We start from the raw sequence: 14268 nt of genomic DNA, 5'->3' as shown, positions 1-14268 counted from the left end.
GGAGGGGAAAAGGTAGGAATGGTTGGAGGAGAGAAATTGTTGATGCTTCAGTCAAAACTGTCAAGCCTGTGTCCCATTGTACCGACAGACTTGCTTAGTGAGCCAATGGATGTCAAAGACATTCACAGCATTCAAAATTAATCGGGACCTGTTAAAATATAATCAATAAAAAATTGAAAAGTACAAGACTGAAAAGCAGAGAAGCACAAATGGCCATTCATGTAGAAATGTTTAAAAATGTTAATTTAAATAAATTAAATCAAATCATTAACCTACCTTGAAGAGGCTCAATGGGAACATTTCCAAAACTGAATGCTGGGAAATCTGTGTTCAGACTGCATGATACATCTGCCAGTGCAGCCCCAGGCTAGCACTCCGCTGAGCAGGAGAATGCACATCAGTCTCCATTCAGGAACAGCCCAATTACGAGCTTATATGCAAGCAAGTTTGGTCAGATTGCAGCATTAAATTCCAATATGAAGGGAGTCTGATAGCACATCTATTGTAGTTTTTCTCTAGTGATTTACAAATGCAGAATGCTGCCCATGTTCCATTTTATCAATCATATCGTTGGAGTGGATACCCATGTCATATCAAATCATGAAAACCAGCTTCCAAGATACAAGCAGAAGCTTATCTGGACCACTTTACTGACCCACGATAGATAAAATCACATGGCATTTCCTGCTAATTTGACATCTCCAACAAATATTAAAACATGTGCCATGTATTTGCAATTCATGAAATTTACTCTAAGTAATTAAATCAAATTTAGATAGTCTTACAGAAAGTTTGAAGGTTTTTTAAACTACCTGATCAATTATTGTATTATAAAATCACTTCTGGTTTCATTAGTTTCAAAAGTACCTTCCTTCTCTTTTGTAAGCAGCAGCTTGGACTGTACAAGCTGATATCATTGTCAGTATTGAGTTAAACAGTGAGGATGCTACAAAAGTAGTTCATTTAATAATCATGAATTAATCCCATCATAAATTTAAAATGGGAAAAGTTCCATTACTGCCAAAACCAATCTAAAGCCTCATTAGATGATATCATATACAGTCTAACAAAAAAATTGTTTTCCAGCTGCATTCATTTTCTACTGAAACGACATTTTACGTAGAGAATTCAATTTAATCCAAGATCAACAGCATCAACGAATTAATATTGCAATATTTTTAATTATTTTCTTAAACAGACATAGTTAAAAGCTGAAAAGCTATAAAGCATTTCATATCAATACGTCTTACTTAAGTGAACAGCTTTTGAACTTTTGCCACTCTTAATAAAGATACATGGCAGACAATTTGCATAAAAATCTCTCACAAACAGCAATATGACAGTGATCAGGTAACTCTTTTGGGTGCTGGTTGAAGAACAGAATGATAGAAACTTTATGTCTTTCTGCTGAAAAGAGTATACAAGCTGTCTTATATGCACAATAACACTTTCAACACTACATGCTCCCTCACGGAGCAAGACTAGAGTCTGTGCTCAAGTTCCTGGACAAGTACCTGATTTACAAATGATATACCTCACATTGTTCATATTTGTTTCACTGTTACAAAATCATCAGCCAGACAGAAATGGTATTAGGCTTCACAGTAAATTCTAAATATATAAACGATATTACAGTCCTTGAATGCTAAAAAAGTACATGATAATAACCTATCATATTATTCAATAGGACTAATGATGGAGTTAAATGGAAAACTCATTTAGAAGCAAATTTTATTTGAGTTCAAAAGACTGAAATTCGAAGTTTTGTTTGAAACTAAATATGCAGTTTGAGAGAGAGAAGATAAAGTCAGATGTATCAGTATTACAGTGGAGTGAAGGGAATTAAAGAGGCATGAGAGGGGAACTGGCCAAAGTTGATCGGAAGGGGACACTAGCTGGGATGAAGGCAGAGAAGCAATGGCTGGAGTTTCTGGGAGCATTTTGGAAAGCACAGGATAAATACATCCCAAAGATGAAATAATTTCCATTTCCATTTTAAAATCCTTTTATTAATTATTTTGAAGATTAACAAAAAAAGATACATTAAGTCAATATGTCATTATGTACATTAAAGAATTAAATTAGCAAATAACTGATTAACAAAGCTAAGCAATATATCAATAATAAGAAAAAGTAAAGTGTTAAGAATATTCTTTTGGAAAGAAAATAAAGGAAAAAAAGAACCCTACTAACTGAAAAAAAACAGAAAAAAACCCCATTGGGAGCACAACCCCGGAGCTATACATCATACAAGCTTCCATAAAATAAAACATCAATCCGCCAACTCAAATCCATTTAAAGAAAAATCGGAAGGAAACCATATTAATTAACTCAAATCAGATGATAGTAGCGGGCGAATGAACCCCATATTTCTCAAAATCAGATCGAGGATCAAAAATTCAACTTTTGATTTTCTCCAAACTAAGACATAACATCACCTGAGAAAACCACTGTATCAGAGTAGGAGAAGAAGCATCTTTCCATTTCAACAAAATAGTCCTTCTGGCCAGTAATGTAACAAATGCAATTACATGTTGGTCTGATGGAGAAATACCATGAATATATTGAGTTATTATACCAAATAAAACTGTCAATTTATTAGGCTGTAATTTTTTAAACTTTAGAAATTATAGAGAAAATAGACTTACAAAAATGTTTCAGTACAGAACACGACCAAAACATATGTGTCAATGTAGCTGTCTCGGTTTTACATCTGTCACACTGACTATCAACATTAGGAAACATTTTAGACAGTCTCTCTATTGTCAAATAGTAATGATGTACAATTTTAAATTGAAACAAATTGAAGAAGAGTTCACCAACTTCAAAATGCGCAACCAATCTTCTGTTATCAGGGTCATGTTAAGCTCTCTCTCCCAATCTTGCTTAATCTTAAATGAAGAGTAATTGTGCTGTTGTAACAATAAATTATGTTTTCCCAATAAAACCCTTCACTAAAGGATTCATTTTTAAAATAATATCTAACAGGTCAGAATCTTCTATATATGGAAAATTACTTAAGTATTTTTGTAAGAAGTGTCTGACCTGAAGATATTGCAGGAAATGTGAGTATCAGAGAGAGTATTTAGTTACTAATTTCTCAAAAGACAACAATCAGCCATCTTGGAACAGATCAATGAAGGAATAAACTCCTTTATTCCTCCAAAGAAGGTAGGATCACTTAATGAAGGTTTAAATAAATAATTTCGATAAATTAAACTAAAAAGTTAAAATTTTTTGAGATCAAAAAAATTAAGAAACTGAAATCAAATTCATAATGACTGCTTAATCACAGGATATAAATTTAAATTAGTAATTTTGGCCAATTGTACAGGTAGAGAAGCTCCTAATAATGAGGTTAAGTGAAACTGTTTCACAGCATTCAATTCCAAATCAGCCCAATATAACCAAAAACACATATAACGTATATTAACAGCCCAATTATACATTCTTAAATTAGGCAAAGCAAGACCTCCATCTTTTTTTAATTTTTGTAAATGATATTTAGCAATTCTTGGTCTTTTATTATTCCAAGCAAAAGATGAAATAATAGAGTCAACCTGATCGAAAAACTTCTTAGTTAAAAAATAGGGATATTTTGAAATACATATAAAAATTTTGGTAAAATCATTTTAACTGCATGAATTCGGCCGGCTAACGAAAGTGTAAGTGGATTCCATCTACAAAATAATTCTTATGGGAGGATAAGGCTACTGTGGCTGACAAGGGAAGTCAAAACAGCATAAAAGCTAAAGAGAGGGCATATAATATAGCAAAAAGTAGTGGGAAGTTAGAGGATTGGAAGCTTTCAAAAACCAACAAGGCAAGTAAAAACGTCACTAAGAAGGTAAAGATGGATGTGAAAGTAAGCTAGCCAGCAATATTAAAGAGCAGACCAAAGGTTGGATGAGGAATGGTTAGCACCAACAGTATATGAACTTGGGTGAGGCAGGGTTGATGTGGTGATAAGCAATTGACAAGTTAACACTGGGATATAGTGATTGCTTAATCAGAGCAAGTTGGCATGTATTCCCCACCTGCTTTTTCACCCCTTCACACACCTGCTCTTCCAACTTCCACCCCTCCCTTTCCCCACCTAACTCTTCTGGCCATCAATCTTCACCCTTCCTCAGTTCACCCGTCTCGTGTCAGCCCTTCCTTTCTCCTCTTCATACCAGCCGTATTCCCTCTCCATTCTCAGTCCTGAAGCACGATCTCAACCCGAAATATCAACAAATCCTTTCTCCCCACAGATACTGCTCAACCTGCCGACTTCCTCCAGTAGTTTGATTTTTGTTGATGAGCGTTTCAATCACTTTCTATTTTTAGTTCAGATTTCCAGCATCTGCTGTTTCCTGATTTTCACTTTTGAAGGACGGGTACTTCCCTTCGGCCCACAATGCTGCACCGACCATGTAACCTACTCTAGAAACTGCCCAGAATTTCCCTACCACGTAACCCTCTATTTTTCTAAGCTCCAGGTACCCATCTAAGTGTTTCTTAAAAGATCCTATTGTATCCACCTCCACTGGCATCACTCTGTGTGAAAAACTTACCCCTGTCATCCCCTCGGTACCTGCTTCCAAGCACCTTAAAACGATGCCCCTCATGATAGCCGTATCAGCCCTGGGAAAAAGCCTTTGACTATCCACACGATCAATGCCTCTCATCATCTTATACACCTCTTCAGGTCACCTTTCATCCTCCGTCACTCCAAGGAGAAAAGGCCAAGTACACTCAACCTATTCTCATAAGGCACGCTCTCCAATCCAGGCAACATCCTTGTAAATCTCCTCTGCACTCTCTCTATACTATCCACATCCTTCCTGTAGTGAGATGACCAGAACTAAACACAGTACTCCAAGTGGGGTCTGACCGAGGTCTTATATAATTGTAACATTACTTCACGGCTCTTGAACTCAATCCCACGGTTGATGAATGCCAACACACCATACACCTTCTTAAAAACACTGTCAACCTGCACAGCAGCATTGAGTGTCCTATGAACACGGATCCAAAGATCTCACTGATCCTCCACACTGCCAAGAGTCTTACCATTAATACTACATTCTGACTTCAAATTTGAGCTACCAAAATGAACCACTTCACACTTAACTGTGTTGAACTCCATCTACCACTTCTCAGCCCAATTCTGCATCCTATTGATGTCCCGCTGTAACCTCTGACAACCCCCCAACTATCCACAGCACCCCCAACCTTTGTGTCATCAGCAAACTTACTAACCCACCCTGCTACTTCTTCATCCAGATCATTTATATAAAAAAAATACAAAGAGGAGGAGTCCCGGAACAGATCCCTGCAGAACACCACTGGTCACCAACCTCCATGCAGAATACAAATCATCTACAACCACCTTCTGTGGGCAAGCCAATTCTGAATCCACAAAGCAAGATCTCCTTGGATCCCATGCCTCATTACTTTCTGAATAAGTTTTGCATGTGGAACTTTATCAAATACCTTGCTGAAATCAATATACACTACATCTACTGCTCTACCCTCATCGATGTGTTTTGTTACTTCCTCAAAGAATTCATTCAGGCTCATAAGGCACAACCTGCCCTTAACAAAGCCATGTTGGTCAGATTATGTCTCTCCAAATGCTCATAAATCCTGCCTCTCAGGATCTTCTCCAACAAATAGCCTACCACTGAAGCAAGACTCACTGGTCTATAATTTCTGGGTTATCTCTACTCTCTTTCTTGAACAAGAGAACAACATTTGCAACCCTCCAAATCCTCCAGTACTTCTCCCATCCCTATTGATGATTCAAAGATCATCAGACCAGAGGCTCAGCAATCTGCTCACTGGCTTCCCACAGTAGCCTGGGGTACATCTCGCCTGGTCCCAGTGACTTATCCAACCCAGTGCTTTTCAAAAGTCACAGCATATCCTCTTTAATGTTTATATGCTCAAACATTTCAGTCCACTGTAAGTCATCCCCACAATTGCCAAGTTCTTTTTCCCTGGTAAATACTGAATCAAAGTACTCATTCAGTACTCCACTACCTCCTCCAACTCCATGCACACGTTTCCACTATCGCACCTGATTGGTCCTACTCTCACATGGCTCTTCCTCTTGCTCTTCACATACCTGTGGAATGCCTTGTAGTCTTCCTTAATCCTGCTCGCCAAAGCCTTCTCATGGCCCATTCTGGCTCTCCTAATTTCATTCTTAAGCTCCTTCCTGGCAAGCTTACAATTTTCTATAAAATCTAGAAAACAATACTTCCTCATCAGTGCTTTATAAAGTCTCAACAAAAGTGCAATCAGAGAACTACACAATCGAAGAGTGATTGGATATTATCTGCCCTCACTTGTTCTTTTGCTGATTTTGAAGAATGAAGCTCCCCTACCAGTGGTGTTCATACATTTTGAAGATAAGAAGCTGTGGGCAAACTAACATACCGCCTACAGCATCAACATATTATTGGTTTCCTAACTACAGCAGCCTCTAAATTGGAGTCTCTTATCCCCAGCCCCAAAACAGCTGTCAAAGTAGAAGGTAACAGAATCACAGGTAAACATTTTGCATTCACTTTATCAGCAGCGTTATTAGATTCAATTGAAATACCTTTTCTAACAAAAATCTGTTTTTATGCAAAGTTTCAGAAGCACACAAGAACCAGCAATCTCCCAAAAGGCCTTGCTTGATCTGTCCATCCTGCAGTTTTTTGGGGAATAACTGAGGAGATTTGGAGATTTCCTAAAAAAAAATTCCAAGCAAACAAAGTCGAAGTCAGCAGAAAACTCAGGCTCTAACATTTATTAAATAATATAGAAAAATACCTCTTTAACCGGTCCTTAAAACTGTGCACATAAAAATAATGCAATTCTTTTGTGGGTTCAAGATTAGAGTCAAAATTAAGCTAATTCACATTTCAACAGCTTACTTTATTCAGGCATTTGAAAGATAGACATGCAAAGTTATTCCTTGTCAATTAAAGTATTATCCACATGCACAAAGACTGTAAGCCCAAATGTGCCTTTGTAAGCTGTTGTGTTCAATTGTCACTCACCTGATACTTCCAATAAATTTTGGAAATCTTCTTAACTATACATGTACATTTTTCTTAAGCTCCTACTGATTTTGTTTTCATCGTCCTTTCTGGCATATATACAATTTCTCATCATCTCTAGATTCATTTGACAGTTCCTATAAATTTAGTATCTTCATTTCAGCCAATAGAAAGAGCTTAACTTTAATCATAGAGACAAAACTCACTATGATTTTGAATATCATAATTAAATAACTCCATAGTAGAGTAGGGTTTCCCAACCCCCTTGGTTAATGATAAGGCTCCGTGGCATAAAAAAAGGTTGGGAACCCCTGCAGTGTAGAGGAGAAATCTCAGCTTCCCTCACTAATCATATGTTGTTTTTATTCCTGTTAGATTGCCCTGAAATCCTCTCCAATCTTTTGGAATCAAGTTTAATATCATGGAATGTGTCATGAAATTTGTTGACTTTGCATTACGTAATAATAGAGAAGTTGATTTTTTTTTCTCCTCTCCTCACCCCTTATGGCTGGTGTGTATGTACGAGAAGCCTGGGAGCTTGAGGGTTCACGCAGTATCCTTGCTGTTCTTAGTAGTGCGCTATTCTGGACCAAGATCTCAGATGTTATTATCGGGATTTGTTGGAGCCACTCTCCCAGTCCAGGTGTCACAGCTCTAAGTGCTCCTATTACCAACGGGATTACTCTGGCTTTAAACTTCCACATCCTTTCTATCCGCCCTTTCAAGCCTTGGTATTTCTCCAGCTTCTCATATTCTTTCTTCCTGATGTGACTGTCATTTGGGAATGCCACATCTATTACTATTGCTTTCTTCTATTGCTTGCTCCTATGTCTGGTTGGTTGACCAGTACCTGCTTTATCAGTCTGTGTTCAGAAGTCCCACAGGATCTTAGCTCCGTCGTACTTCACTACCTTCTCAGGCGTTTCCCCACTTGGACTTGGGAGTGTCCAATCCTTACTCAGTGCAGATGTTCTTGCACACAATTCCTATAACATAGCTATGCTGTCCCTGCCTGCCTCTTGCTCGCCGCTACATTGTGCTGGGTGGTTTCAGCAGATTGCTTGCACAGTCTGCATCTTGGGTCTTGTCTGGTGTGATAGACCCCTGCTTCTATTGCACTTGTACTCGGCGCCTGTCCTTGTGCAGCCATGAGCAGTGCATCAGTGCTGTCTCAGCCCTGCCCTTTCCAGCCATTGGTAAGACTTTCATAGGTCAGGTACCTCTGATATCTGGTGATAGTACATCCCGTGCAGTGGCTTGTCCTGCCATGGCCTCTGGTCCTCTGGCTCCGCTTCCACCCATTTCCATGTCCCCTACCTCCTGTCTGAGGTGTTCTCCTAGCAGATCGTCTTTAGGGGCCATCTTCCTGACATACTCATGGATATTTCCCATTTCTTCCAGGACTGTGGCTTTGACACTTTGGAAGGTGAGAGTTCAATTCCAATGGCATCTATAAGGAGTCCCCATGAAAGGCATGGATTTCCTTGGTGTGCTCTAGTTTCCTCCCACAGTCCAAAGACATACTGGTTAATAGGTTAATTAGTCATTGTAAATTGTCTCATGAGCTAGGTTTAAATTGGGGTTTGCTGGGTAGCGTAGTTCAAAGGGCCTATTCCACGCTGTATCTCAATCAATCAATACATACATAGAGTGACTCTTTACTTCCTGAGAGGTGGGAGTGAAGATTTGATCTTCCTTCTAAAGGATGCTATCCATTACATATTATATGACAATATTTTACTATCCTCTTCTATATTTCTAAGGTTTCTTTCACCAGACATGTTAAAATTATACTATGCTTGTGTAATCAAGAGAGAGGGGGGCCAGTGGCACTGTGTAATTAAATTATTTATGTGTTCTACACCCAAGAGTAACATTATGACTTAAACTCTTCTCCTTTCTCTAGGAAGATAATTTGATCAGCTCAGTATCATTGATACCGTTCAATCTGAGACAGCTATTGCACAATAAGCTATACAAAATGTATTACAGTACGCTTACAAAATGTATTTACATGCAAGCAACGTAACCACCCAATAACCTCGCAAGCTCTTAATCATGAAGTACGTTCAAACCATACAGATTCACACCTGTGGTCGTAACCATGTAATTTTTTCACTGAATCTGGCAATGGGTGTAGAATGACTAGAAAAAAGTGACTTGCTGGTAGCAGGGAAGTCAACATCCTCAAACTGCGATCTCTTTGGGATCTCCATATCTGAAATTATCATTGTCACCGAGGCTCTCACACAAGTTGAAAGGAATCTCAGCAGAATGGGATTTTGTTTCCATCTGTTAGATTAAGGAATAAACCATTATGATGTTAAAAGAGATAAAATAAAAGGTTAATTTTATTTGTCACATGTACGTCGAAACAGAGTGAAACGCATCACTTGCATCAACAACTAACACAGTCCGAAGGTGCGCTGGCGGCAGCCCTAAGTGTGGCCAAGCTTCTGGCACCAACTTACTAACGCTAACCATATGCCTTAGGAATGTGGGAGGAAACTGCAGCACCTGGAGGAAACCCACACGAACATAGGGAGAACATGTTAAAGTTAAAGTCTGTCCCGAGCCTTATAGGCTCATCAGGCCAGTGCTTATGCCGGTTTCCGTGGCGTGAAGCGACTGAGAGTATGAGACTCCCCTCCAGATAGGATGCCAGTCTATTGCGAGGTTAACCCCCTGCATTTTGCTGGTACCCATTTTCAGCTGGGTGGACTGAAGCAATGCGTGGTTAAGTGCCTTGCTCAATTGAACCCTGATCTTCCGATCGCTGGTGCTGTAAAGCATTTCGCTACCATGTCAGCTTGGGCAGAAACAATGAATAATATTTTTCCAATTTTGGATGAATAATCAGGAAAAATATATCACAATAGTAAAGGAAGTTTTTTTTAAATTCACATGGCAACACAAGATAATTATAGATGAGAATATCCATTTAGATCATCTTCACACATTTAGAAAGGGCAATAATATTCCTCTGGAAACAATTATTAATTATTCAATCCCAATTTTTATGTCAAATCCACACTAACCTTGCTCTAATTCTATATCGTTGACAAAGTGCCAAATATGAGGCTGCTAAACAAAAGCCTGTGTATTAGAGGAAAGATACTAGCATGAACAGAAGATTGGCTGACTGGTAGGAGGCATAAGGTGGGGTCAAAGGGGGATTTTCTCTGACTGCCTGCCAGTAAATTAGCGGTGCTCTGCTGGGGTCGATGTTGAGTCTGCAGCTTTTCACGTTACATGTTAACGATCTGGATTATGGAATTGATGACTTGGTGGTTAAGTTTACAAATGATTCAAAGATAGGTGGAGGGGCAATTAGTATTGAGGAAGCAAGGAATCTATAGAAGGACATAGTTACATTAGGAGAATAAGCCAAAAAGTGCCAGATGGAATACAGTGCAGGAAATGGACATGTGCTTTGGTAGAAGGAATGAATAGGAAGCAAATTCTAAATGGGAAATAAATTCAGAAAGCAAAGGTTGAAAGGGACTTGGGAGCCCTAATGTAGGTCGCCCTAAAGGTTAATTTGTAGGTTGAGTCAGTAGTAAGGGAGGCAAATGCATTCACTTCAAGAGGACCAGAATATAAAATGTAAGGATGTAATGCTGAGGCTTTATAAGTTATTGGTCAGACAGCACTTGGACTACGGAGAACAGTTGTGGACCCCTTATCTAACAAAGGATGTACGGCATTGGAGAGGATCTACAGGAGGTTTTCAAGAATGATCCCAGGAATGAAAGGGTTAATATATGAGGAGCATTTGATGACTGTGGGCCTGTTCTCGCCAGACCTTAGAAGAATGGGGGGGGAGGGGTTTCCACTGAAACCCACTGAATGTTAAAAGGCCTCGATGGAGTAGATGTGGAAAGGATGTTTCAGTCATGGGTGAGTCTAGGACCAGAGGGCACAGCCTCAAAAGGACGTCCTTATGTCAGGGTGCTGAATCTGTGGAATTCATTGCCACAGACCGCTGTGGAGGCCAAGTCATTGGGCAAACAAAGTGGAAGTTGATAGGTTCTTGGTTCATAAGGGTGTCAAAGGTTACAGTGAGAAAGCAGAAGAATAGGGATGAAAAAAAAATAGATCAGCCATGAAAGAATAGCAGAGCAGCCTCGATGGTTTGAATAGCCCAATTCTGCTATGTCTTATGGTCTTAACTTTGTGGTTTAGCAGAGATCTGAAGCAAATTGACTAAATACTTGTCCCCTCCAATATGCATTTGAATGTTGAGCTAAATGACCAAGGCAGGAAGATTCAGATCAAGGATCTCTAATGCAAAAAGCATTAGTTACATTAGCTTTACTATCCAAATTTCTCTGCCATATCTCTCCATATAATGTTTACATTACAACTTTGTTTCAGTTGAACCCATTAATATGTATCAAGAACTGTGAAAGTTTTAAACAGTTAATATGTATGGATGGGTTTATATTTTTTTTTAAGCTTACTTGGTTAAGGATGCTCTCAGGAATAGAATTGTAAAAGTCCAGATGCAATGTTAAAGGGGGAATGTATTGGTCACAAAGCTATTGTCTTTGACTTAAACAAGAGCAATTACAAAGCAATGATGGAAGAGTTGGACTGGCAAAATAAGCTATGGAGAAGTCACAGATATTTAAGCAATCGATTCACAACACTCAAAAGAAATTTATTTCAATCAGGAGAGACTCAAGAAAAATGAACTGTGGTTTGAAAAACTAAAGTATATAAAGTAGCAAAAACTGATGATCAAGCAAGTTACTCTGAATCTCTCAGGAACAAGCAGTGGAGATACAAGGAGCTAATAACGTGCGATGAGGTATTTATGAGTGAACATACATGAAATATTATAGGCATGATATATAAAAAGAGGGCTGCTAAACTAAGTGAGAGCCCTGGGAGTGAAGCAGAGAAAATAATTTATTTAGTAACAGTGGGTGTAGGCCCTTTCAGCCCCTTGAGATATGCTGCCCCAGCAACTTAACAACCCAAATTCACCCAAAGCTAATCATGGGACAATCTACAATGCTCAATTAAACCACCCGGTGCATCTTTGGACTGTGGGATGAAACCGGAGCACCCAGGGAAAACCCATGCATTCCACAGGGAAGAAGTACAGAGACTCCTTACGGAACGGTGCTGGAACGGAACCCCAGCTAGCCCAGGCCATGAGAGCATCACGCCAACAGCTATGCTACCGTGACATCCATGATGAAAATAGTTGGTAAAATATGCTGCAGTGAGGGTATTTCAAACTCTTTTCTCTTAAAGTCTCTGCTCCAGAGACTAACACACAAGAATTATTAAAATAAAGATTCGAGAATCGAGGGATATGTGGAATTGGCACTGAAGGGATGAAGCCCGAATAGATCAGCCATCATCAGACATAATGGCAGGGCTAGCCTGAGGAATCAAGTGGCCCATGTCTGCCTCTATGTCCTGAGTCTTGTTTCCTGTGAATCACTGCAGATAACAGATAGCTGCACCTTCATCCCAGTAAAATTGTGAACATCACACTGTTTAAGGCATCTTTAAATGACTATTTTGCAACTACTTCTTGCATCTTTTCTGTACTGGCTTTACATCAGAACTGCAAGTCATCATTGTTCTAAATCCGATCATTTAAGTCTGCTGCCCAGTATGATCTGACATACCCAAAAAATGAATTATTAAAATGAAATAATCATACGATGGAAATAAATTAATGTGTAGAGATTTTTGCTAATACTATCAACCTGTTGCAAGGACTTTTATATTTTTTCTAATGCTTAATCTCCTTCAAGTCTGAGATATATTACTGTATCCGCCTGCATCACATTTCATCCCGTGTATTATCTAGTGTAATGCAATACTGGGCGTCAGCAAATGACCCTTTATCGAATATTGTAATATCTTTGTTAACGTAAATATCCTTTTCAGCGGAACAATAGGAATGCACGTTAATTAGACAGTTTGCCCCGGTTTTCGTACAGTAATAATTTGCAGTTGATATAAGAATGTACTGGATTATATCTTTTATTATCTAACGTTTCTGACGGCGCACTCTGTTAACATTAAACCCTACAGCATCGACTCTCGTTGGGACCCGACTCCTCTCCGCATCCTACCAGGCTTGCAATCACTCGAGCGCCAAGGATTCGGGGCCCGGAATTTCTTACGCTTGCAGTCTGTGTCGGATCTCTGTATTAACCTCAATTCAAACAGGACAAAAGAAACAAAGCTTAAGATTTTAAACACGAAATCGATTACCTGAGGTGGTAGCGACAAAATCGGAGCGCACCTCCACAGACACTTCCCCGGTTAGACGGCAAAAACTTTCACTCATCATGATCCACGGAGATGGAGCTTGTGCAGCGTTCTTCAACATACCCACAGCTCCGCCTGTTGTAAACGCGAGCACAAAGTTCCCCTGATGGCCAAGTGCTGACGCTAGCGGAATATCCACCGTGATTCATCAAAAATAATGGGGCAGTCTCAAACTTGCATTTAATTGGGAGAAGGCGCATCCGTAAGAAAGTTTACAGAAAACAAATGAGGTGCGGTATTTTCTGTAATTTAGAAAATATGGCAGCTAGCTTGTGCTCAGCGGAATGCCACAAGTAGCAGGGAGATGACTACGCAGAACTTCTGAGCAACTCAAGTCCCAAATTTATATTTCATTTTAAAGGATTCACTAGTGGCAATTTAATCGGCCGGATCAAAGGTGATGACGAATCAGCATATAGGAGGGAGATTGACAATCTGGCTGAGTGGTACCATAAGGACAACCTCTCACTCAGTGTCAGCAAGATCAAGGAGTTGATTATTGACTTCAGGAGGAAACCAGTCTTTATCGCGGGATCAGAGGTGGAGAGGACAACGACATTTAATTCATCTGTGTTATCATTTCAAGAGGGTCTGCCCTGGCTGGGCCCAGCATGTAAGAGGAATTACGAAGAAAGCGCCGCTACTTCCTTAATAGTTTAGGAAGATTTGTCATGACATCTACAACATTGATAAACTTCTATAGGTAAGTGATGTAGAGTATGTTGATTGGTTGCAGCACGGCCTGGTATGTAAACAACAATTCTTGAACGAAAAATCCTGCAAAAGGTAGTGGTTATGGCCCATCCATATTCGTTAAAGCCCTCCCCATCAATGAGCACATCTACACAGAGCGCTATCACAAGAAAGCAGCATCGGTCATCGGGGGGTGGGGGGCCTAACACTCAGGTCATGCACCCTTCTCACTGCTGCC

At 39.5% G+C, this 14268-nt stretch overlaps 1 protein-coding gene across 2 annotated transcripts in view; it reads right to left on the bottom strand.

Annotated features, from left to right (window-relative positions):
• capn10 (calpain 10) overlaps positions 1-13571 on the bottom strand; it is a 40418-nt gene extending 26847 nt beyond the window's left edge. Inside the window, exons 1-3 of one of the 2 annotated variants that reach the window (XM_073041264.1) lie at positions 13281-13571; positions 9128-9329; positions 6593-6724 (exon numbers count right to left, since the gene is read on the bottom strand). In XM_073041264.1, the coding sequence (XP_072897365.1) occupies positions 6593-6724; positions 9128-9268 (273 nt within the window). In that variant the 5' untranslated portion in view covers positions 9269-9329; positions 13281-13571. The remainder of the gene's footprint in view (positions 1-6592; positions 6725-9127; positions 9330-13280) is intronic. The other variant, XM_073041266.1, reaches the window with a different exon arrangement.
• Positions 13572-14268: the final 697 nt, after the last annotated feature.

Source organism: Hemitrygon akajei, chromosome 3 (genome assembly GCF_048418815.1).
Source record: "Hemitrygon akajei chromosome 3, sHemAka1.3, whole genome shotgun sequence".
Taxonomy (NCBI): Eukaryota; Metazoa; Chordata; class Chondrichthyes; order Myliobatiformes; family Dasyatidae; genus Hemitrygon; species Hemitrygon akajei.
Note: the sequence above shows the minus strand (reverse complement) of the source record. Positions and strands in the feature narration are given on the sequence as shown.